The following is a 27,148-nucleotide window of genomic DNA, read 5'->3' as shown; positions in this document are numbered from 1 at the left end:
TATTCACTTTTTTTGTTTTGTTTAAATTAAATCCATGTTTACCTTCAAAAGGAGTATTACAAACTGTTGCAGTGCAGGAAACTACATCCACACTAAAAACCTTTGTGTTATATTCATTTGCCATTTCCTTTAATTATTTGTAGATTAATCTCGTGTGTTTAATTCGTTTTTATTGTGAATGCTCTGCTGTGGATGGATGACTTGCAGTCAGCGGCTATCATCAGTCAGCTGCTGCTTCTTGCCGTCTTAGCAAAGTAAACACGGAGGCCACTTTCGACAAATTTCCTTCTGCTCGGATCGGCCTTGTCCCCGGAGGGAGGCCATTAGAGCCATTACGCCTCTTTTAATGCCCTCAACAAGAAGAGCCTGTGGGAAAAAAGGACTCACATAGATATGTTAGTGTTTTGGCAGCTCTGCCCTCCAAGTGCCAGCAAACAATAGTGAGCTGTAAACAAACACATCTGTGAGCAATGAGGGATGCACGACAGATTACAATGCGCATCGTGTATTGTTTATGGTTATGCGGGCCTGCAGGGGTTTGTATTTGCTGTATTGGAGTCATAAATCATTTGTAATAGAGACTACACACTTTTAAAACAAAATGACATTGTAACTTGTCTTAAATGTCTGCAAACAGCGACCAGTCGTTACTAACATTTCCACCAGATTACCACAGAAGCTTGTGGCCTTGTTCGTCATGGTAGGATAAATGAAAAGTGGAAAAAATTGTAAAACAAAGATGAAGTCGCTAGTTTGGGTTTGAAGTGGCCAATGACAGCGATTGCCCCCAAAATTGGAAAAAAAACGACATCTCACAAGTCACAGAACACTCTGAAGTGGTTTGACATCACAGAAAAGCAACTTCCCTCTTAATCCATTCGCTACCATTGAAGTCGTTAGACGTCCGATCCAAGTTGAGTAGTGAAAATGGATTGGACGTCTAGCGCCGTAAATGGCAGCCAATTACAGTGGTATGAAAAAGTATCTGAACCTTGTAGAATTTCTCATATTTCTGCATAAACTCACCATAAAATGTGATATGATCTTTGTCAAAATCACACAGATGAAAAAACAGTGTCCGCTTTAACTAAAACCACTCAAACATTTATGGTTTTAATATTTAATGAGGACAGTATGCAAGCAATGACAGAAGGGGGAAAATAAGTAAGTGAACCATCACATTTAATATTTTGTGCCCCCCAGCAGCAATAACCTCAACCAGACGCTTCCTGTTGCTGCAGATCAGTCTGACACATCGATCCGGACTAACCTTTGCCCAGTCTTCTCTACAAAACTGCTGTAGTTCAGTCAGGTTGCTGGGATCTCTGGCATTAATCACTGTCTTTAGGTCACGCCACAGCATCTCAATGGGGTTCAAGTCTGGACTTGAACTTGGCCACTCCAAAATGTGTGTTTTTTCTTCTGAAACCATCCTGAAGTTGACTTACTTCTGTGTTTTGGATCATTGTCTTGTTGCAGCATCCATCCTCTTTTTAGCTTCAACTGTCTGGCCTCAGGTTTTCATGCAAAACATCCTGATAAACATTTGAATTAATTCTTCCATTAATGATTGCAATTTTTCCAGGCCCTGAGGAAGCATAACAGCCCCAAATCATGATGATACCTCCACCATGCTTCACAGTGGGGATGAGGTGTTGATGTTGGTGTGCTGTTCCATTTTTCCTCCACACATGACTAATGTGTAACTCCCAAATAATTCAACCTTGGTTTCATCAGTCCACAAAATATTTTGCCAAAACTTCTGTGGAGTGTGTGCCTTTTTGCAAACATTAAACGAGCAGCAATGTTTTTTTTTTTTTTTTTTTTTTTTTTTTTTTTAAGACAGCAGTGGCTTTCTGCTGAACACACATCTTTCGCAGATACACTACGGTTTTTTACCTTTTGGAGTATTCTGCGCTGAACTTGGCGCCATCTGCGGTGGACAACCACTCCTTGGGAGAGAAGCAACAGTGCCAAACTCTCTCCATTTGTAGACAACTTCTCTGACTGTCGATTGATGAACATCCAGACTTTTGGAGATTTTTGGTTTTGTATCCTTTCCCAGCTTTATACAAATCAGCAATCCTTGATTGCAGGTCTTTTGACCGATCCATGATGCATATCAGACAATGCTTCTCATCAAGACAATTCTTACCCGGTGTGAGTTTTATTGTGGGCATACACCTGACTTAAAATGTTTGGTAAAAATTGGTTTCAATTGCTCTTTAAGTCTCCTTAGGCAGAGGGTTCACTTACTTACTTTCCTCCTTCTGTCATTGTTTGCATGCTATCCTCATTAAAATATGAATACCTATAAATGTTTTGGTTGAGTTAAAGCAGACACTGTATTTTCATCTGTGTGATTTTGATGAAGATCAGATCACATTTGATAGTGATTTTATGCAGAAATGTGAGAAATTTTCAAAGGTTCAGACACTTTTTCATGCCACTGTAATTAAATATGTCACTGCTGATCACCAAAATCAACTTCAATGTTTTTCCCATGTCTACGCTGTACTATAAATGTAAAAACTTTAGACTCAAGAAATTACGAGCTCACTCATGACAACAAGCGCTAATGAAAACGGATGGCTGGATCATGTTATAATTCCAAGAGTGCCCTGTATTTACTCTTTCCAGCTGTTGGAAGATTTCAGCTTGGCTGTGACGACAGGCCGCAGTCATGTTGTGGTCGTTGGTGATGGATGGATGCATGTAAAAGAGGGGGGTTAAGGGGGTCCAGCTGTAGGATTGTTAGCGCGTGATGTCTCGGCGATGACATATAAAGTGAAGATGCCCCTCTGGGCCATCCTTCTTCCCATGGGAGACGCTTTTTTGTGGAGTGTCAAGTGGTTTGGAAGTACTCGAGCCCAGCAGTTGGCCGGAATAGGCCTTGCTGTGGTTCCGAGTGGAGCTTTGAATGAACTGGACGCGATGGAGAATCGCACACAGTCGTGTCTTTGTTTTCCAACATCTTGGCTTCTGTCTCTGTCTGTTTTTTTTTCCTGTGTCTCTCACACAATAACACACACAAGTATCTCTCCTTGTGATGCCAGCGTGACAAATGGAAGCTCAACACAAACAAGTTGTCTGCGTTCTTTCCCTTTTTCCCTCCTCCTCATCCTCGCGACGTCTTCACGAGTCTAACCCGAGCAGGAGCGTTGTGCGTCGGCGAGATCAGAACCATGTGAAAGTCATCAAAGGCAACGTGATTTTCATTTACAGCCAGCATTATTTATTTCGCTGTTAAACTCGATAAACCATATAAATAAACATGTAAACGCATGTCAATGGTGGGCAATGAGTTAATAGTTAGAATAACTATGATGCTAATAGGTCACTAAGTTTCTTATTGTTCTAAAGCTAGGTCGAAGCTTTGACCCCAACTGTGAGGAAGCTGAAATGTTGACAATGTGAAAGACAGGCGGCTTGTGGTTACATTTGTTCGTGCTTATGGGGGCCATTTTGTGCAGTTTCGTACATTTTTTCCACCAGTACAGTAGGTTTATATATTATTAAATTGTATACTTGTCAAATCCACGCAGCTGCATAAGCCATCTGCTGTATAGATTTGACTCTTGGGCAAAGAACAGTATTTGTGTAGGACGGCTTGTAAATGTGTGTTCTCTCAGATGTTTAATCTTGAGAGGAGACACAATTGTAGGGCGCCTCTTTGCGAGGTGTACGTCTAGCTCGGCTGATGTTTAAAACACATGGTGGTCTGCTGCCTTTTTGTCATAAAAAAACGATCACAGAATTATTTTTTAATCTTGTTTCGTGACATTGACAACGATATACGTTCAATCTATTTCAACTGGGAGAGAGCGGCAGAGAATAGTGCTGCCAGCCCTCCAAGTCCTAATGGATTGGATGTCTACCACTGTTAATGGAAGGAATGAGTTAAAAATGGTACCTAATTTCGTGACCAGTCAATCTGTAATTATGCAAATGAATTAATATTGTTGCTGCTATTAATAACACTAGCCATGTTTACATGGAACCTATATTCAGGTTATGGTCAACATTATATTTTTTTGTTTGTTTTTTGTTTACATCCAGAACTACCCATTTCAACATTATCACGCCCAAAAAAACTGATGACACCATTTGTGTCAATTCCGGCCAACCTTGCAAACGTTTCGCTAAATCTCACTATCCTGGCACTTCATACTGTCAATCAAAGACCTAATCTTTAGGTTTTTCACTAAACCAGTGATTCACATAGTATGGTAAAAGTACCACCAACTATACAGGTAGTACCTGAGTTACGACATACTCGATTAAGGCAATTTCTACTTTACGATGCCGGAGTCTCGTCGGCCATTTTGCCTCCAGTGTTTTCAGTTTTTTTTTTTTTTTTTTGTCGCATAAACAGTACTTTATTGTACCTCACAGTATCTTTTTATTTTTACTTTATTTATATGATATGTTCTGTCCTCTGTAAATGAGAAGTTGTTCAGCTTTACAGACATCCAACAATTTTTGAAGCTTTTTACTTCCTTCACTTTTGACAATTTGTAAAGCTGTAACACACATATGTTCACTTACAGTATGTTCAAAACGACACGCATTTTGACTCTTCTACCTAGTAATCTTCTCTACAACAGGGCTTTGCAAGTTTTTGAGGGAAACTCTGAGTGTGTGTGTGTGTGTAAATAAGCGAACAAGTGAAGGTATACTATCCATAAAATTTTTTAAAAAAAAATAACACAAAAAATCTATTTACTGTATTTTTCGGACTACAAATTGCACCTGTGTATAAGTCTATATATATAAGTCGCCCTGAAGTATAAGTCGCATTTTTGGGAGTAATTTACTTGATAGAATCCAACACATAGAACAGATATTTCTTCTTGAAAGGCAATTTAATATAAAAATACAATAGAGAACAACATGCTGAATAAGTGTACAGTGCATGAATAACGAAATGTGAATATACTGTCCTCACCAGGACCCTATGGCTCGGTCCTGGCTATACAGCGAGCTAAACTCCCAAATGACTAAGCTGGACGTCCGTATAATTTGCTGAATCAATTTCGTCCTCGATACCAAACAGGTTCGCATTAACGTAAATAAATGATAATTAGGTGCTATTACAGCAATGACACAAACGGTTAGCATGCGTTCGCTAGCATTAGCACATCGTTCAAACAACCACACAACTGGCTCTAAGTGTCCGATCGCGGGTGGACAACACACAACAACAACAGAAAAGTTGATACACACAAGCGTTGCCGCTGTAGAGATATTTTACAAGCATAAACAATGAACGTAGGTTCGCAGCCGTGTTTCTCTCTCGCTAACTCGCCCACTCACTCAGAGCTATGTAGCTGTCAGTCTTCTTCTAGCGTGTGAGCGATCTTCACGTAAACAAGTGCGAGTGCGCCCCCACGTGGGTGTGAAAGCGCCACAAACTAAATGCATGCATTTCAATATAAAAAAGTCAATAATACAATTGAACACACATTGCCAAAGGCAGAACGCGAACGTGGCCATAGCTGTTAAGAGTTATTCAGATAACTATAGCATAAAGAACATGCTAACAAGTTTATCAAACCATCAGTGTCACTCCAAAACACCAAAATAACATGTGAAATGATATCACAATGTGTTAATAATTTCAAACATACGTCGCTCCTGAGTATAAGTCGCACCCCCAGCCAAACTATGAAAAAAAACTGTGACTTATAGTTCGAAAAATACGGTAATTTGATTGAATATAAAAAGTGGAAGTAGTGTTATTGTTCTTGGATAGACCTAATAAATGCCAACATGATTCAACATCCCTGTAAAAGATTTTTAATTTTAATATTATTATTTTTAAACCAAAAATTTGGTACCTTGCCCAGACTTAGCGAATTTTGGGGGGTTAACCCTGCATCCATTCATTTTAAAGCAGAATATTAGCAATTTTGTTTTTTCAACATACTTTGATGGCCTTGAATAACCGGATTACTGCCAAAAACCTGATTGTGAAAGGGTTATCAGCTACATGGAAACCTGGTCACTGATTTTAATTTTAAGAAATTTTTTAGTTTTCCTAGTATGTGGTTGTTTCCCTTTGTAATTTTCCAGTAAATACCAACCATATGAAAGCTGATAATTAATACAATGCCCATAGTTCTTGATGTTTACTTCCCATGCCACTTTGATTTTGAGTGTTGGATGGGTCACAGCCCATATACTGCATAGTAAGCCCTGCGTCATCCCAACTGATGCTGCACTTCCTCTTTCAAAAGGACTCTAATCACTTTGCAGCTGGCCTTAATATCCTGTTTGGAGTCCGAGCACCTTTTTTTCTTCTAGATGTGTCCATCAGAACCATGCAAAGTGTGATGAGGAAATGTAGCCAAGGTAATGTCTTGGCAACATCCCAGGAAACTGCATCAGAATGCAATTTGTCTGTATTTATTCTTTGCAGATGAAACAGAAGATGCCATATGTATAGGTGATGCCGTTGTCACGATACTAAAATGTTACTCGAAACTCGATACCATTTTTTGATACAACCATAGACTTCATAATTGTTATGACGGGTCACATCCGTCAGCCACTGCGCAACGCCTTCTAGTAGGGGGCTGTCCTACAGTCCGCTTCAGTTATTCGCAGTCGGTCGCAGTTAATCAACACATGCAGTGATCCAACACCGGATTTAGGTTGAAAAAGTACGAAAGCTGTAATGCTTACAAATAGGAAGGATTGTCTCAGGAGTGATTTGTTCAAGGATTTAAGGTAATTATTATATTTTTTATACCATGCATGCATTTTGAAGTGTTGTGAAAAAAAAAATCAATGGGAGAAATTAGCCACTACAGCATTGGCATTATACTTCGCAATATTTACGTAAAATAACTGCTAACTGGACGGTTATTTTGCTATTAGCCAAGAATTGAGACTGTTTTACGTCCATATCTACAAAGAATTCAGGGATTTAAGCATTTATTCACAAGAATTTTCAATGAAAAAAACCTGTTTGTTTACATATGGCGGCCGCTAATTCCCTTACTGACTAGCCTCATAGTTCACAATATTTACATAAAATGAATGCAACCTGCACGTTTTTTTTTTGCTTTTAACCAAGAATCGAGACTGTTTTATGTCCATATCTATAAAGATTTCAGGGATTTAAGCATTTATTCACACGAATTTTCAATGGAAAAAGCTCTTTGTTTTACATATGGCGTCTGCTAATTAACTTACTGACTAGCTCATGGTTCACAATATCTATGTAAAATAAATGCTACCTGCACCGTTGTTTTGCTTTTAACCAAGAATTGAGACTGTTTTACATCCATATTTATAAAGAATTCAGGAATTTAAGCATTTATTCACAAGAATTTTCAACGGAAAAAGCTCTTTGTCTGTGTTTCCACTCGGTCAGCTTTGACATAGATAGGCCCCCTATGAATCGGCCCCGCGCCCCGTGTCCTGTCAATACATTATGAAGTCTATGATACAACATAGATAAAAACTAAGATTAAAACTAAATTAAATGGTGACTTTTTCAGTTTCTCCATTGGTGGTCATGTATTTTGACAAAAACAAAAAAACCTTCTTCGAATTGTTACAAAATTTGTCAGAGGTGACATGGAAATCAACAGAAAGTGATATGGAAATCAACAACAAGTTTTCTGGAAATGCCCTCAAATCAACAGGAAATTTTCCTAAATGTACAGAAACTGACACCAGAATGCCCCAAAATGTGCCGGAGGTGTTTCCTAAAATTAACAGGAAAGTGACCCAAAAGTAACTCATTGCCTGCCATTGACAACATTACAATTAATTTAACCTGGCAGGATTGGCTGTGAATGCTCATCTTTCAGTGCCATTGACAGCGCTAGATGTCCAATTCATTTTGAATGGGAGGGGCGAAGGAACTTGGTTAATGAGTTAATAGGGAAAATTCAAAAATACTATATCCTCCCAAATTTATGGTGACCTGTTGTAATTCGAAAACAAATGACTGAGTATCAATATTTTGCAATCAAATATTCAACATTTCAGTGTTGACACTTCGATACTTTTGACAACCCTAATAGGTGATGACTTATGCCACATTTTAATGTTCTTAAAACATGCCCTGTGATTGGCTGACGCCCCCCCCCCCCCCCCAAAAAAAAAAAACTCCTCTACCTTGACGAAAGGAATCAAATGTTTACCCCTGCTAGTATTTCCTGTCAGATAGTTTGCTCCAGTAAAACAGAAAAGCCCGGAACACTTTGTCCCACATCTCTTCAGACCTCCGCGACGCCTCTGACTCCAAGCTTGGAACAAATGTTTTACTATCACCCCGAACTACACAAACAGTTCACATGAGCGGTCGACTTAAAGAGCCAGTGGTTGTATATCGGCTTTATTGTTAGCTTCCAGCCATCAAAGAGGAAAAAAAGTGAGAATACAATCTGAGATTAATCGGAAGAGGAAGCAAAACATGCTGAAAGGCTGTAGTTGTGGCCAGAAGACGCAAATGTTGACATGAAAGTGATGTCATCTTTTAGCACAACAACATCCTGTCACGCGCGTGCAGGAGATGGAAAACACCGCGGTCGCTTGCTTTGCATGCGATTGTGGTTTCATGCGACCACCCCAGAGGGAGGCAGACCGGCTGCTGCAAGGCCGTTAACTCATTGGCTGCCATTGACGGCGATAGACGTCCAATCTATTTGAACCGAGAACCGGGAGACCTTCCAGTTCAAACAGATTGGATGTCTATAGCCATTAGGGCTGAACGATATTGGAACAAAACTTACTTTGCAACTTATTGGGGGTTTGCGAAGTATTGCGATATTGCAATATTAAAACTAGAAGAATTTTCACCAATTGACTTTAATAGCTTTGTTTGGGAAGACTTGGTTGACTCATCATGACCTCATTTATTCATATAATACAATGTGGTCCAGGCTAAGGGGATTCATCTGTGAATTATGAAGATTGATGAATATCAAAGGAATCCAGGGGGCCATGTGTCTGCACACTTGCTGCTTTTATAAAGCAAAACAAAAGTTTACGTTTTGTAAAAACAAACGAACAAACAAACAAACAAAACAAAACAAAAAACATGGCACGTCCTGCGATAGGACTGTTGCACATGAGCATATTGCGATGGCAATGTTCAAGCGATATATTGTGCAGGCCAAATCCCCATCAATGGCAGTGAATGAGTTAAGGATCTTTTAATTGTTTTGAGTTTTGTTCATACTGTAGTGTAGTGCAAGTAGTGTGACAAAATATCGAAACTGTGATACAGTGGTACCTCTAAATACGAATTTAGTTCGTTACAGCACCTGGTTGTAAGTCAAAATGATCGTATGTCGAGCGGGATTTTCCAAGAATACATTATTATTTGATTAATTCGTTCCACCGCCCAAAAACCTATGCTATCCTTAATAACTACTGCTAGTACAATTACAAATAGCAATTACACATAGCAAAACAAATAAACTAGGTATACAAATCGGAATAATGATGATTATAATAATAATGTAACAAATCGGGTTCTAATGTAGCAGTTGTGTTTTGCATGCTGTCCCTGATTGCACCCTGTGACTGACGACAGAGTGAGAGAGGTGCGGGTTCTTGGCAGGGGCGCTGGAAGTCACTCACAGCAGTGGGTGCTGAGGATCTTATTTTATTATTATTTCAAAAACAACCGTTTCGGTCCAGATTTGTCATGCTCGCGCGATTTCTTCATACAACGCGTGCACAGTGACATTTTACACGCATGCTGGATAGTTGACGTACCAATACTACGCTACTACAAAGACAGCGTTCTATTTCACCTACAGTGTGTGTTGGTGTTTTTGTATTGGAAATAAAAGTGTACATGTATTAAAATGGAAATCCCCGCAGCTTGAAGGCGCAACGACCAGTAGTGTTAATCTTTAAAAAAGTAATTAGTTAGAGCTTCAAATTACTCCTCCTATAAAGTAATTGAGTTAGTAACTCAGCTACTTCAATGTCAGAGTAATTAGTTACCCGGCAAAGAAACTGACGTTACTTTTCATGTTCTACACTTTATTACATGATCCATTCTATAACGTCTTTCATCACATCATATTTATAGTACCTGATTGAATTGAACTGTCTTTTTCATTCCAAAAAAACATAGGTCACCCTTTTTACATTTTTTAAAAATTTCACCTATATGAGAGTGTAATGGTATATGAATTTTAACTTTCAAATGCTGTGAGATAAAAAAGCCTTTTTCCTGTTGTACTGAACCATGACGTGTGTGTATCGTCACACCTCTAATATATATAGCGAAATTTTTCAATATCCAGGTGAGGCTTGAATCTCTTCCCTCTTCTATCTATGCTCTAGCTGTTTTAATTTTTTTTTAAATCACACACGGTTTATGGATATGTCATTCAAGAAAAGATTAGGGCAAGTGACTATTTTTGGTAATAAAAAACAAAAAAATATATATTATATAATAGCATCTACAAGGACATCGTCCACTTGGTGATGCATATTGAACAGGAAAACAGTTCATTATTTTCAATTAATTGTACCCACCTGAACGCCACGAACTGCATGTAAAAAGTTTCCCGAGCGTTTAAGAGGGCGCTCGCTACGCTAAATGCCAATGCTAGCGAGAACACGAATACTAGGCTAACGCTCTGAGCCACCTAGCATCGTGTTTGCAAAGGCGTCACAACCCCCTGCCCTTCCTCCCCTTTCCCACTCTGCTCTCTCTGTGTCTCTCAGACATTTCTTGCGTCATTCAACCAATGTAGTAACGCATAGTAATGCAAGCCTTTACGTCCTCTGTAACAGTAACGGCGTAGCAAAGATGGGAAAAATAATTAATTAGATTACTCACTACTGACAAAAATAACGCCGTTAGTAACGCCGTTATACTCTAACGCCATTATTAACAACACTGGCAATGACATACACAAACATATTTGAAAACTAAAAGGTCCAATCAGCCTTGGTTTAACACCCACTTTTCACAACACTCAAATAAATTGCACACCAATATCCAACAGCGCTCTGCATGGAGGCAGCTCAACTGCAACAACAAACATTAATAGGGACTACAATGCAAACATTTTGTTTTCCACAGTTAATCTGCAATGAACTTTTTCTCGCTGGGCCCCTCATATGAACTATCATAATCATCTTCATTTTCAACCTCGAAATGAATTTCAGAAAATTTCGTTGTTTTTGTTAAGAAAAAATCGCTAATTCGTTTTTGCGCCATGTTAACACCTCCAGTTAACTTTTCCGTTCCAATAGTGCCTTATCCAACGTGACCTGGTGGCAAGCAAGGTGTCTGGAGGTGACCATGTTTTGAACAACAATAAAAAACTTTTTCAATATATACAGTACAGGCCAAAAGTTTGGACACACCTCATTCAATGCAACACAAATGAAGGTCCCAACCCCAATTGTAAAGCAATAAATTCCTCTAATCAACATTGAAAAGGCATACCTTTGAAGTCAAAAAACATTTTAGGTGACTCCCTCTTGAAGCTCATCAAGAGAATGGCAAGAGTGCGCAAAAAAAGAGCAAAGGGTGGCTACTTTAAAGATACTAGAATATTACACGTTTTTAGTTATTATTATTATTATTATTATTTTTCGCTAAGTACATAATTCCACACGTGTCCATTCATAGTTTTATTACCTTCAGTGAGAATTTGCAATGTAAATAGTCATGGAAATAAAGAAAACGCACAAATGAGAATACAGCTTATGTTGAAAATAACCCTGATCCTTTTTTGTTATTGTGTTTTTCCTATTAATTTACTTATTGTGTGTATCATTCACCCCTCGTTTGTATATTTGTTTTTGTATTTGTTGTTAATTAAAAAAAAAAAATAAAAAAAAAAAAAACAGGTTTGCTAAATGCCAAAACTATGCTAACGCTATAAGTTACATTTAGTCTGTGATGATCACTCAGCACAGACCTTTAAAGCCTAAAGCAACATGACATATCTAGCCAAGATAAGAAAACAAAATTTACCAAGCAGCACCTGACATGCTTCACAAAAGGCAAGTCTGGGGACTGGACAGTACTTTTGTTAGTTGGCGTGTGTGGGGCTTGCAGCACATTACATGAGTGAAATGACCAAACACTGTTACAATGCGTGCTAACTACACATACGATAAGAACATTGTGAAGTTATGACGGAGACTATGGCCAATTTTCATCTCGTCTCGTCAGACGAAAACTGGCATTCGTCTCGTTGTGTTTTAGTTTCCCAAGACAAGTTTTTAACTCGTCATTGTTGATGAAAACAACACTGGCATCCAGAAGTTGTGCATGTGATTTTTATTCTTATCTTATGTCTTGTATTTTCAACTTGATATTTGATCTTTATAATGTACAGCTGTGGTTCTTTTTTTGCTCATGAAATCATATTGAGTTTACGCTGTAGTCTAATGTTTACGTTGACTCGTACTACTGTACACACGCTGACCACTGTTTAAAATATAAGAGGTACTTTTCACTGACTGCTCCACTTTGTTTGTGTGTTGCTTCCAGGTTGCTTCGAGTGCTGCATCAAATGTTTAGGCGGCGTGCCATACGCATCACTGGTGGCGACCATCTTGTGCTTTTCCGGTGTGGCCCTCTTCTGCGGTTGCGGTCACGTGGCGCTCACCGGCACCGTCGGCATCCTGGAAACCCACTTCTCCAAGGTTGCCAGTGATCACGCCATGCTCACTGATGTGTAAGTGGAAGAACTTTGCTGCCATTGCCGGTGTTAGACCTCCGATCTAATTTGATGTCTCTTGCTGAGACTCAATGAGACTGAATGATGACAAATTGATGTTTCCGATTTTCTAATTTTCTTTAAAACAGTTACTTCATGCTGGAACCAAAATCGGGCTTTCCCGAATTCTTTCCTTAAAGTGCACATTTCCCCGAAATGATGACAAATTAAGATGACAAATCTTAATCTACATAGTCTACATGTATCTTGCTCAACTCTTGATTGTTTAATGAATTGATTTACAAGTGTGTGTCGCTATTTAAGTCCACAGAGCGTGATGTAATTTTATTCCGATGGAATCACAAGAGTCCAAATGTATGAAAAGCAACTTCTTGAATGACTTCATTCCGGCTATTTTTAGTATTTTCTAAATGTTGGAGCAGAGTAGTCCAAATATGGACGTGGTTACAAAGAGTCTATTAGCTTTGGTAATAAAAGAGGAATGACAGGCGCTGAGCATGTTTGGATTTAGAGGCCTTTGTTGACTGGAAAAATTCATCCGTCTCCTCCAGAGACGAATCGTCAGCGTGGAGAGTGAGCAGTACTTTTGTGTTGTTTTCAGAGTCCAGTTGATGCAGTACGTCATCTACGGCATCGCCTCTTTCTTCTTCCTGTATGGAATCATCCTGCTGGCGGAGGGTTTCTATACCACTAGCGCCGTCAAGGAGCTGCACAGCGAGTTCAAGACCACTATCTGCGGACGATGCATCAGTGGAATGGTACATTTGGAAAAGGCTTGTCAGCATGTCGCGGCGGATAGTTGGAAGATCGGTCAAATGCTCCTCATAGTTTTTTAAAATCTTTACTAGTTATAGATTTGAGGAAATAAAATGGAGCAAAATCCAACAGTACACAAAGACTGAGATCATATCCAGAGCAAACCTGATTTTGTATGAGACTAAATTGAAAATAATCTGCCATTAATTAGGATTTATAGATGTATATATATTTATTCCTTAGCATTTTTTTTTCAATAAATATTCAATTCAATAATCAAAATATTTACATAGCTATATTTATCTATTAGTGTAATATGAATACATGAAGACATTAAAAAAAATATTTTTTTAAATTCACTTCAATAAGAAAACTAGTATTTTATGAAATTGTAAAACTACTATTTTCCCAATTAAAAAAAAAAGATAATCTGTAAAATCTTTTTACAGATTAAATTCACAGTTTTTATTATTATCATTATTAATGTTGGTAGTATGAGTATTAGTAGTAATGACAGTAATAATGATAATAATAACAGCTAGTACTAAAACTAATTACAGGTATATTAAACATTATAATAATGTTGTTTCTGGTTCTAGCACTGCCAAAATGATAAATACTTTAATACATATTAATACTAGTACTAATAAAACAATATTTTTCTCCTTCTAATATTGATAATAATCGTAATGATAAAATATTATTGTTTTTATTATAGAAGTTGAATGAATGAATGTTTTCATTGTGACATACGAATGTTATTCTTATGATTATTGATTATTATTATAGTAACACTGGTAATTATTATTAGTAGTACAGTTTTTTATTTTATTTATTATTGTTATAATTATTATGATCAATGCCTCATTTAAAGGGGACCCATTTTTTTCCTACAATACACATTTTGTAGGAAAAAAAAAACAAATTTCTCCCTTTATTACAGTGCACTTAGAAAACACTCTGTTAAAATATTGTGCTGTACAATAAGACAAAATAAATATAAAAACAAAGACTATTGTGAATAACTGAATCAAAAGAATCATAATGAATCATAAAAGGATGAGCTGTACAGATTCCTGATGTTGCGTGTGTGCCCTCAGTTTGTGTTCCTGACCTACATCCTGGGAGTGGCCTGGCTGGGCGTCTTTGGCTTCTCAGCGGTGCCCGTCTTTCTCTTCTACAACATGTGGTCCACCTGTGCCACCTTGAAGTCGGCCGTGTCCAATCTCACAGACATCGACTCCATCTGTGTGGACGTCCGCCAATACGGTACGACAACGCGCGCATGCGCGACGGGACTCCGTTTCCATTGTCAATCAAAAATTTGTACTTTCAGGAATCATCCCGTGGAGTGCAACACCAGGAAAGGCGTGTGGATCCACGCTAGGTGACATCTGCAACACCAGCGAGGTGAGAGCAACAGTGGTGGATGAAGTACTCACTTTTTTTTAACTTAAGTAAAAGTACAGCTAGAGGTGCAAAAAAATACTTAAGTACAAGTATCTATCTATCTATCTATCTATCTATCTATCTATCTATCTATCTATCTATCTATCTATCTATCTATCTATCTATCTATCTATCTATCTATCTATCTATCTATCTATCTATCTATCTATCTATCTATCTATCTATCTATCTATCTATCTATCTATCTATCTATCTATCTATCTATCTTTACATATGGAGATCTGAGTCAAAATTCAAAGAAAGAACCAGAAAATTCATTCACTGCTCAGTCATATTTAAAACTTCAGAATGGAAAAAACAAGCAATAAAATTAACTGCTCTGTGAACAAAAGCTTAACAAGCTCAAAAACTCCAAACTTAGCTTTAGCGGATTGCAAGCAACTATCAGCAGCATACCGCCACCTACTGTACAAGAGTGTTCATCACCCATCTGAAGGCGCGCTACTTTCATTTTTGTTTGTTATTGGGACTCATCTTGTTCACATGTCTAATCTTGCTTGTAGTAGTATTACTACCTCTAGTGCTCAATTAGTGTAAAGTTGCACGGGGCTTATTGATTGCTGCGGAGGCATGAAAACGAAACTGTGAATCCACAATGAGAAAAAAAACTAACAAAAGTAACGTGTAACGCAGGTGACAATTTGTAAAGTAATGATGTAAAAAGTACAGATACGCACTTCAAAATGTAGTTAAGTCAAGTAAAAAGTACCACTTCATATTTGTGCTCAAGTAAAGTACAGATACACAAAAATGTATTCAAGTACGGTAACAAAATACCATCACTTTGTTACATTCCACCACTGGAGACCAATTATCATGATCCACTGCCATTGAAATGTTTTGTCAACATACTTTATTACATTGTTGCGATGAAATGATTCCAAATCTAGAAAGTGCTGGTCAAACGCTTTCATTTCATATATGATTCAATGGACTTTGTGGTTAATTGATTATTTTTTAGCGGATTACAGTACATAAAATTACAAAAGCATTATGAAAAGCATAATTTTCCAGCAGACTTCGATTTAGATGGAATAGTGCCAAAAACTGTAAAACAAACATAAAGGCAGCAATTTGGGTTTGATTGCCAAAAACATCAGAAAACATGATGAAACCCACATGTCGCAGCAGTGGCGGGACAAATGCGAACGGGGCCCGGGTGCGATAAGAATAAACGGGCCCTCCAGGTGAACATGCATTGGGTGGGGGATCCAAGGAGTTGATTATTCACGGGCCCTTCCACTATTTAGCGATGATTCAAGATGATTGTCCGATATGTGAGGCGGGGGCGGTGCTAGTCTAAATTTTTTTGCAGGCAACAACCAGTCGAGCAAGGAGGGTGGGGATGTAATAGAGATATTTTAACACTTAAACACTTTACAGATAGTTCCCTGGGTTACGAACGAGTTCCGTTCCTACGCTGGCGACGTTTCATTGTAAATCGGAATTAACCCATTAAGTACTCCTAAACACCCCCAAAATCTCAAAATAACTATCCAAAAACATGTATTATATGTCATTGTACTGTCCTCGCCAAGACGTAGGAGCTAATAAAAACAAGCTAATTCCTAGCTCGACTGCGAGCGAAGCTCCGAAATGGCGTTGTTAGACGTGCGTGCGGTGTGCTGACTTTATTCAGCTACTCATGACATCAACACTTGCAGAAAAAAACTAAAATAAACATGAAATTAAATCAGTTTCATCTTCAATAACAGCAATTCAAATTTACATTTATGATTCGCTGCTGATACAGCAGCAATAATCCACACAAACGATGAGCATGCAACAGTTAGCGTCTGCACGTAATCAAAAACAATCACATAAACTCGCCCCAAGTATTTGACCACAATTGAAAACGGACAATAAACAGTACAAAAAGTGTTATATACAGGTGTTGCCTCTGTGGATGCTTCACAAGCAACAATTGTGCGCGCAGGCTTGCAGGTGTAATCTTTTCCATGTCTCTCTCACTCGGCTGCGTGACTTCTCCATGAGAGCAAATGCGCTTTATCTCGTGTGTGCGCAACGCCTTTCTTCTCCGGCATCGTAAAGTCGAAATCACGTTGGGTGCGTCGTAACCCGGGGACTACCTGTATTCCAGCTTCGCGCATCATCGTACTATTCTGTTTGACCCTCCCCTCGCCCAACCACGCCCCTTTTACGACCGTAAACAGGGCTCCCTAGAGACCTGGGCCCGGGAGCCGCTGCACCCCCAGCACCCCCCTAAGGTCCAACCCTACATCACAGAGAAAAGGGTCTGTCGTCCCTTTTAACTTTTTGGCAGTGAATGAGTTAACAACAAGCTTATTGTTGTGGTAAGCGTGTTATTAAACTTTTTTGGTTTCTTTTTTTTCTTCCAGTTCTACCTGTCATATCATTTGTACATTGTGGCCTGTGCCGGAGCCGGAGCCACTGTGATCGCTCTGGTAAGACAGTCGCAATTTACACAATGGTTCCTCTTCATTCCATTTTAGATATCCATCAACCGTGTTCTCATGAGAATTTAGTAGAAAAGCGTGCAAAAGTAGCATGAATGATAATACAATCAGTCTGAAATTGGAGAATACAAGTTGCATGAAAATATGATTTCAAACAGGAATTTTACCCGAAATAGGAAAAAAAATATTTTCTAAGTATGGAAAGTTTTTTTTTTTTTTTTGTACATTTCAATCAAATCAATAGTTAAACTTCTTTTGTTTACATTTGTGACCCAAAGAATGTCAAAACCATAACTTAGAACATTTCCTAAAAATTTAATAAAACTTTTACAGCATCAGCTGTTAACATCACAAAAGAATTATTTGATTCCATTATAATCTATAAGGAAAAGAAAAATATGATGAATTCCATTACACTTTACAGCTGTTTTTCTTTCCAAGTGCCACTATCATAACCATGAATAGAATTGAAGAAAATAATACACATACTGTAGTGGATAAGCTGCAGGTGGCCACACTAAAATATGATATCTTTATGTTTCACTACTAAACACGACTGAAATACAGCAGTGAAATTTATTCATGAATCTGAATTATCCATTCATATTCCGAAAAACGTAAATTATCCCTGTGGGGTGATTTTGGAAATCATAAAAATCAAACAAATAGACCCAATCACTAAAAAAGCCTCAAAGGGGAATTTAACGTTAGGTTTATCATTATAACTCTATAAAATGCAATTTCAACATTAACACTACACTTTAATATGGTGTAAAAGTCTAGAAAAGAGTACTTGGATTCAATTAAAATGTACTGAACTCAAATGTTAAAGATTAAACAAAATGTAACCCAAAAAAAAAAAAAAAATTTAAACCGATTCTTCAATTTACTAAATGGAACCGCACTTTGAGAACAGTGGGGGATGCTGGTATTTCAAGGAGGGGAAGCTCAAAGTGTGTTTGCCTGTGAGTGCTTCATGTCAGTGGAGGGGCTCAGCGGGTATGGAAAGAAACTGGAGTGACAGAAATCAGTCTACAAACTAGATGTCGACCAACATGGAATTTTTAAATGCCGATGCCAAAACCGATATCTGAAAAAAATTTCAGCCGATTGCCGATATCCCAAGCCGATTTTGTAAGCTGATAATACTTTTTTTTATACAGCATGTATATTATGAAAGGCAGTTTTAAAAAAAAAAAAAAAAAAAAAAAAAAAACAATGCTTCAGCAGCTTCAAATGTACAATTATGACCTGAGGCTTAAAGGACTAATTCAGTTTCGTGCTACCAAACAACAAACGCAGCACATCTTTTTATGTTTATACACACTCAGCATGAACGGTACATTAATTTCAAATACCGTATTGGCCCGAATATAAGACGGTGAAATAACACTGAAAAAGAGGGGGTTGTCTTATATTCACGGTCCAGACATTATACCCATTCACGACGCTAGATGGCGCCAGATATCATTGAAGCAGTGTTCTGTCATGACAGAACTCGCTTTTTAGTTTAACCAGTTTGCATTATTTTATTGCAATATTTTTCCTTATTCAGATTTGTTTCAAGACTACAGTTACCGTTAGACTTCAATGTGATGGTTAATGCAGTTATTGCAATTTTGTTGTTTTATCACAATAGATTAGTTTATTTACATTTCAAAAACCAGAAGCCATTCATTTACGAATGCGATTGCAGTTCAGTTTACATATTTAAATGTTCAGATATTAAGATTTGAATGAGGCAAAATAACATGCTTTTTCTCTCAAATATATTGTTATAATCATTTGTTTCGGATGTACTGTAATTATTTTCTATATAAAAATTAATTTGGTGTTCAAAAAGTCTTTTTTTCAAACTTGAGTCTTGAAAAAGAGGGGGTCGTCTTATAATTAGGGCCGTCTTATATTCGGCCCAATACGGTAATTAAACCAAACAGGACGTCATGACGACATGTGAACATGTGAGAGTGAGTTAAGAGGATGCTCGTCATGCTAAAGCTAATGCTAACGCAAATGATACGTTAACGCTACGAGTTACATTTAGAGTGTATGGATCACTCAGTAAACACCTTAAAAAGCTAAAGCAACATTGCATAGTCTCTCATGCAAGATAAAAAAAAAAAATCTTACAATATTTAACAAGCTGGCAACCTGAAGCTTCCTGTTGCAGCCTGCCTTCAAGCTGCTGCAGGGTCCTTCCGTCAGTCAGCGGAGGGCACAGTTGCCCGCATCGATGCCTGATCAAAATCCCATTTTATTGGCTTATTTTCTTTTGTTAATCAGCCGATGGCTGATGTTGGAAAAACGTCCATATATCGGTCGACCTCTACTACAAACACAAGCAGCTACAACAGAAAAAAATAAATACAAAAATAAGCTCGATTTTTCTCTAGTCGTTATTAACTAAGAAAATGTCGCTAGGATGTTAAGGAAAGTCTCCGGTTCAACTCAGAACAACAGAATAAAAATTGAAAAATTCTTCCTACGGATTTTAAACAAGATCACTGATTCGCTCATTTCGTTGTAAATCAAAAAGGGATTCAGCCTCAGACAGATCATCCGATCATCATGCAGAAAATCAGAGCGACCAGGCCAGCCAAGCCCCGCCCACTGCCTATAGACCTCCAGAGACGCACAGCGTCCGATGGGCGGAACAAACCCAGCCTTTAGCCAATGATTCATTTCGTTTCACAGATTTATGGAAAGCTGAGCTTCCTTTGCAGTCTTAGAGCAGTCGCCTCTGTTTGAGAATGACTAGCACTACATTTTGTACGTAATCCTACTAAATTCTTAAGAGAACATACTCAATAGAACATATTGATTTGTCCAAAAAGGTGTATTTCACGTCCAAAAAAATAGGCTTGTGTCTGATCCATTTATTCTTTTGCGAGTTGAATTTTATGAACTAAACATTCCGAGTGCGGGGCATGTTCTCTCATCACCTTCTCTTGTTCTCTTCCACCAGCTGATCTACATGATGGCTACCACTTATAACTTTGCCGTTTTGAAGTTTAAGAGTCGAGAAGACTGCTGCACTAAGTTTTAACCTCGTTTTTTGATGTTGTTGTTGTTTTTAACAGCGTGCCGCAGCGCAAATCAACTAAAAACAATAGACAGGAAATCTAGTGTAAATAGCGGACTGTGCGCTTTCTTTAGCCAGGACACCTAATGACACTTGTCCATAAGAATGGAGTAGATGACTAGTTTGGCCCATTCTCTTGTAGAAGACCACAACAGTGTTATTTATATTCTTTAATTCATATCCACAAAGAGAAGACAGTATTTAGTTGTCAGTATTCACTCTGCTTGAATGCATAGATTAGAGATTTGATGTGGGGGTTTAAAGTTGTCCTTTATTTGTCATGTGACCACTTGTATATTTTACATTGACTACACTATGAAAAGGTACATAGCTGATTTAAAGTAGTTTTTTCCTATTAGGGCCACACTGAAAGGAAAGACCAGATTTTGTGAGAATATAGTTTTATCATGAGAAAAAGGCATATCGTAAGAGAGGAAAAGTTTTATTTTTTGTTGTTGCTGTTACAACAAGTAAGGCCTTACATTAATACAAACCTTAATTATAACAACTGAATGTGAAAATGTGCCAAAACATTGACATATTACAACTTTTGTCTAATTTTTACCCATGAAATCAGCTCTTTATTTTTGTAAACATTTGTCATATGATTACGTTTTCCCTATACAAGTTTTTTAATTGATGAATATATTTCTCTTATTATTCCAGTTTTAGCTTCATAATTTAGTTTTCTTTATAAGTTTATTCCTATATTTTTTTTACATTTTTTTTTTTACATCTTCTTTATTATAAACATGACTTGATTCTTGTTACATCATTTTATTTCTTTACATTTTCCCCAGAAAACCGTTACTTAAGATTCTTTTTCCTGGAAAAAAAAAAAAAAAAAAAATGTAAATAAATAGAACATTCCAACTTAATTTTCATCGTATTTTTTTGTTTTGTTTCAGCGTGGCCCTAAAACTCCTTATTTTGAGTAAATAGATGACGTCTTTTTTTTTCTACATCAGAGCAAATGCTGGTTTTGCCTCAGCTATATTTTTGTCTTCCATTTCCTCTCCAAGTGCCATTAAAGAGCCATTTTTTATCTTAACATTTGAGCCTGCATGCAAGTCTGTTCATCGTCACTTATATTTTCCGTATATTTAATTACTGTTTTCTTCGAAAACTGTAGCCTTTACATTCTATATAAAATAAACAGTCTTTGTTTAAAAAAACAAAAAAAAAGAAAAATCTTACCTTGTTTATTTCTTTACAAGTGCTGATGAAAAGGTTTTGGAACGATACAATTTTTAACTTGCGCACTTTTTGCACTAACCTCCAAAAGCTTGCAACCCCTGGCTTTCTTTTTCTACTCACCCACATGCTTTTAAGGTGTCATTTCTTTAGTGTTTTAATAATTAACATGAAGCGCCAACTTACAATGAGAGACTCTTGTGACGTCAAACCACTCACAACTTTACTTGCATAATAAAAAGTAAGGTAATTGTGCTTATAAATTATGAATTATTTATAAATTTATAAATTATTCTGAGAAAATAATTACAAATCTGAAATGCGCTCTTCAAAAGCTTCCATTGAGATATGACTCGATATACTTTGTCGTTAATAAATTTTTTATCGGATTACTTGAAAATTACAAAAACATTAATAAAAACATCCGACTGTACCAGATTAGTACAGAAGCGAGTAGGATATGTTCATCATGGTTTAATCATAGACTTCACTATCAGTTGATGGGACAGGGGGTCTATTTTCAAAAACGTATAATTCAAATATTTTCAAAACCAAAGCCGCTAGCGACCTAAGACCAAAACAGGCATCCCCCTTAGGCATATATGAGTCTCTATGAGCAGCGACATAAAAAAATTCAAAGTCGTTCGAAAATAAAATTATTATTATCATTTTTAATACAGGTATAACAAAACTTAAAATGGCTATAAAATTCTTAAGTTTATTATTATAATTTATTGCAAGCGTATTTTAGTGCTTAAGCTTTCAACATCTAATAACTTGATTTTCACATCAGAAACTTAATACTTCAGGAAAGCATACAGAATAATTTTACTCACCAAAAGCAAAATTTGCATTTTTCTATATACAGTCACAACTTATTTAGGTTGAATTCCGCTATTGTGTAGAGATACAACATCCAACATGGTGGCCCTCACAACACAGAGGTTTTCAAGTTGAAAATTCTTATAAATAAATGCTAAAATCGCAGAATTTCTAAAGATATGAACCTTAAACAGTTTGGTCAGTCTAGATTTTTGGTTAATAGCAAAAAACGGGCAGTTATTGTTTATTTTACGTAAATATCTCAGGTATTGTGTAATCCAACATGGCGGCAATCACAAAACAAAGAGCTTTTTAAGTTGAAAATTCTTGCAAATAAATGTGTACATCCTGCAATTTCTATAGATATGAACATACAAGTCTAGTTTTTGGTTAAAAGCAACAAAAAAACAAAACAAAACAAAAAAAAAAACACTTATCATTAATTTTACGTAAATATTTTGGGCTAAAATTGTGCTGTTATTTAAATCCAAAGTGGCGGCCATCACAAAACAAAGAGCTTTTTAAGTTTAAAATTCTTGTAAATAAATGTGTACATCCCTGAATTTCTATAGATATGAACATACAACAGTCTACATTCTTGGTTAAAAGCAAAAAACGGGCAGTTATCATTCATTTTAGGATAATATTTCGAGCTAAAGTTACGCTAATTTTTTCCCATGCATTTTTTTTTTACAACATTTCAAAGTGCATGCATGGGGCTACTTTATATAATAATTACCTCGAATCCTTGACCAAATCACTCGAGACACTCCTGCCTGCTTCTATGCAGTAAAACTTTCACCCTTTTCCCACCTAAATCTGGCGTTTGAACACAGCGTGCGTTTGATTTTATCACAGTGAAAGCCAAATGCTCTGCCTGGGTCGGCCCCCAAAGGTGAAGTCTATGGTTGGATGCACGAAAAAATGCTGACCAATGTAAAATAAATATTAAGTCAGCCATTTTGGTTTAAAGTGGCAAATGAATACGATCACCAAAAATATCGTAAAATTGTGAGTGGTTTGACATTACGAAGAGTCTGTCTTTCCTTTTAACGCGTTGCCTGCCATTGACAACGATAAATGTTCGATCACGGTTCAAATAGATCAAACGTCTTATCGCCATCAATGGCAGCCAATGAGTTCAAGTCGTTTTTTTGCGTGACGTAGCGTAGTTGGTAACTTCTATCTTTTGCTTTGCTGCTTTCTCTTGGACCTGCTCACCGGCCCTCCACCTCACCCTTCTCTTCCAGATCCACTTCCTCATGATTCTGTCGGCAAACTGGGCCTACCTTAAGGACGCCAGTCAAATGCATGCCTACCAAGACATCAAAATGAAAGAGGAGCAGGAACTGCAGGACATCACTTCACGCTCCAAGGAATGCCTGCATTCCTACACATGAGGGCATGTCTCTCACACACACCCACACACAGACACATACATTCATGCAAAGGGGCACATTCGGAACTCCAATGACCACCTATGCTGTACTAACAGAAACTAACACACTACAGCTTCTGCACTAACTCAAGACGCATTTTACTTTTTTTTTTTTTTTTAAAGCCCGTTTGGTTGTCGCCATTTTCTTTGGCTGTAATTTTTCCCTTTTTTCACAAGGAAAAACCGTGATCAAGGCCGTTTCAGACTAGCATCAGCTTAGTGTGAAGGGTTCAGCTGCAACCCATTCATTGTGTATGTGGGAGTGGCCTTCTTGGCGAAAGTGAGAGGCCGTTTTGGGCGGAACGGCAAGTTTGAATGAATTTGCGCAGAGAGACGGGGCAGCACCGCCGCGTTGATGTCAACAACGCAACCAATAGCAGAGGAGCAGGCGTACCTATATCTATGCTATCAGGCTTTTTCGGCAGACGGATATACACAAACTACGGCTGACGAAACCTTGATAAATGCACTCTTTTAAAGTTTCATGAGCTCTGGGACACTCGAAAAATATCTCTCATACCTCTCCTTCCTAAGGTAAATGGTACCTCGATGTGCATTTGTGTGGAAATGTAGTTCACGAACAACAAAAAACTATTCACTTTCTCACAAAAACTAGTAAGACTATTTACACGGCTATCATAATGCCACCTAGTCCTTGAAATAGGAAAAGTCACTGTTTTCTTGTGCATAAGCTTGCCGCTTTTCACTCCTTTGCGCTTGCCGTGGACCACTCTTCACACCGGGCTGACGCTAGTGTGAAAAGGCCTTTATTTTTACACATAGCCATAGTGTACGTGTGGCAGTACAGCAATGAATTATCCATCCATCCATGATACGCACAAAAACTGAATTCACTTCAACAGGTTGGACAAGTAGAATACGTGCATGGAGGCAGTTATATGTGCTCTTGTGTGCAAACATATTAACTTCATGGCCTACATTAACTCTACCTCAGGGGTCTGCTGGAGCTGGATAAACATGGAATTGGAAAAGCATGTACTGTACAACCACCTGTGTAGTTTGGGATGCTCATTGAAGCCACAATGTTAGGTATACCTGCAAAATACATTGCAATGTGTGATAAATTTAGTAGTTGCAAGTAGAAAACTAATTTATCATTTTTTTAGATGAATACAGCTAAAAAAAAAAAAAAAAAACGCCCAAATGAAAATAAAATACAGATTTTTGGGGGAGCGTAATTCAATAATATAATGCACTTGTTCAAAGGGGAAGTTCAGAATTTTTGACATTAGGCTTAATTTTCGAGTTAGCGAGGGTTTAATTAGTCGGTGGAGTTGATTTCAACAAATTCCATGCAGTTAGTTATTCATTAGTTTCAGAGCTCCGGAGTGGCTAAGCTAGCGTGAGTAAATGGGCCAGTCCTAGCATGCCAATAAAAAACAACATATGCATGCATGAAAATCCCCGATGACGCATGCAATCAATAGTGTTGGCTATGTTTTCAGGATGAAGTTATTAAAACTTACGATTGAATGTCAAAAACTGTCGTATGGACAGCAACATTTGTAATCCAGCAGCTCTGTAAGAGGCTGCAAAGCAGAGTGATATTTTTTTCCACCTGTGTGTTTATGTTGTAGTCATCAGCAAGTATCCAGTTTGTATTGTTGCTCGTTCTTCATAGGGAATTTTTGTAAACTCTCATTTGCCCATTTCTTCTGTTTCCATAGACTCTAATGCACGTTTCACTATGTTGCCGTTCTTCAGTCAAGACCGTACGCTCCGTAGACTGATGCTGCATTCAAGGAAGGTGGGAAATATGACTTTTCCAACCTCCGACCAAAAAAAAATAATTGGAACGCCACTCGAACTGCGAGGCCCTAGTCGTGAAGTCAGGAAAAAAAGTATCCCGACTTCAGAAGTTGCTTCAATCAGACATCACTCGACAAAATGCGCAGTCTTTCGAAAAGTAAACCGTCAATACTAAAACTAAAGAAGCCAGTTTACAGTGTGGTCTATTTACCTTAACCGTCGTTTTTCCTCCACTATTTGATCGCTTAAGGCAGGTTTGCTGGAGGTCAACATGTCTTTTGATTTCAAAAATAAAAAATGCTTGGAACGCTTTGAGGTCACAACTGGTAACACCCGAGTGGGATAAGTCCGACTTCCCACCTTCCTCGAATGCAGCGTGAGCACCAGTGGCCGAAGCGCTCCTCTCTAAATAGTGCCACAGAAATAAATTAATTACGGCAGCTTGGTATGAAATTGTTTTGACCGCATAGGTATTTTGAGAAACGATCTGCATTACAAATTTATTTGACTGTTAAATCTGTTAATATCAGTTTTTTCTAATTGGCATGCTAGGAAGGGACCATTGACTCACGCTAGCTTAGCCACTCCGGAACCTTGCAATTGATAAATAACTAACAAACTGCACTGAATTTATTGAAATCAACTCCACCGACCCCGCTAACTCGAACAATAAGCCTAATGTCAAAAAGTCTTAACTTCCGCTTAAAGTTTTAGTTTATGACAAATGCGAGAAAATGTTCATGCCTGTTGGAGAAGTGTGTGGTGAGGGATTTTACAGCCTTAAAACATTCAATAATTGTGAAAAATCAGTCTGACGACTTGATGGATTTCATCTATAACCCCCAGCAAAAAGTATGGAATCACCAGTCTTGGACGAGCACTCACTCAGACATTTTATCATGTAGAACAAAGTCAGATAAAAAGCTTGAAAAAAATAATGAATTAGTTCAAAAGTGCAACTCTTTAGCATTTAGAAACAGTAAAAGAAATGAATAAAAAACATTGTGGTGGTCAGTAAATGTTACTTTTATAGAACAAGTGCAGGGTTGAGATCTGGGCTATTTGCAGGCCATGACATTGACTGGATGAGTGTTTCTCCAAGGAATGCTTCAACAGTTTTAGCTCGGTGGCATGGTGCACTGTCATCTTGGAAAATGACAAACATATTTTTAATTGAAGGGATAAGAAAGCTGTCTAAAATTTCAATGTAAACTTGTACGTTTACTGAAGATTTAACCACAGCCATCTCCCCAGTGCCTTTGCCTGACATGCAGCCCCATATCATCGAGGACTGAGAGAATTTTGATGTCCTCTTCAGCCAGTCATCTTTGTAAATCTTACTGGAACAGCACCAAACCAAAGTTCCAGCGTCATCACCTTGTCCAGAGTCAAGAATCTCTATTGGACAAGGTGTCAAGAGTCAAGAATCTGCATTGGACAAGGTGATGATGCTGGAACTTTTGTTTGGTGCTGTTCCAGTGAGATTTACAAAGAT

At 37.7% G+C, this 27,148-nt stretch overlaps 1 protein-coding gene across 2 annotated transcripts in view; it reads left to right on the top strand.

The window, feature by feature from the left end:
* Nucleotides 1-26,562, top strand: part of LOC130927138 (neuronal membrane glycoprotein M6-b) — a 71,331-nt gene extending 44,769 nt beyond the window's left edge. The window contains exons 2-7 of one of the 2 annotated variants that reach the window (XM_057852724.1): nucleotides 12,494-12,680; nucleotides 13,285-13,441; nucleotides 14,540-14,708; nucleotides 14,776-14,849; nucleotides 17,270-17,335; nucleotides 23,696-26,562. In XM_057852724.1, coding sequence (XP_057708707.1) covers nucleotides 12,494-12,680; nucleotides 13,285-13,441; nucleotides 14,540-14,708; nucleotides 14,776-14,849; nucleotides 17,270-17,335; nucleotides 23,696-23,845 — 803 coding nt within the window. In that variant the 3' untranslated portion in view covers nucleotides 23,846-26,562. The other variant, XM_057852725.1, reaches the window with a different exon arrangement.
* Nucleotides 26,563-27,148: the final 586 nt, after the last annotated feature.

This window comes from Corythoichthys intestinalis, chromosome 12, assembly GCF_030265065.1.
Source record: "Corythoichthys intestinalis isolate RoL2023-P3 chromosome 12, ASM3026506v1, whole genome shotgun sequence".
Lineage (NCBI taxonomy): Eukaryota > Metazoa > Chordata > Actinopteri > Syngnathiformes > Syngnathidae > Corythoichthys > Corythoichthys intestinalis.
Note: the sequence above shows the minus strand (reverse complement) of the source record. Positions and strands in the feature narration are given on the sequence as shown.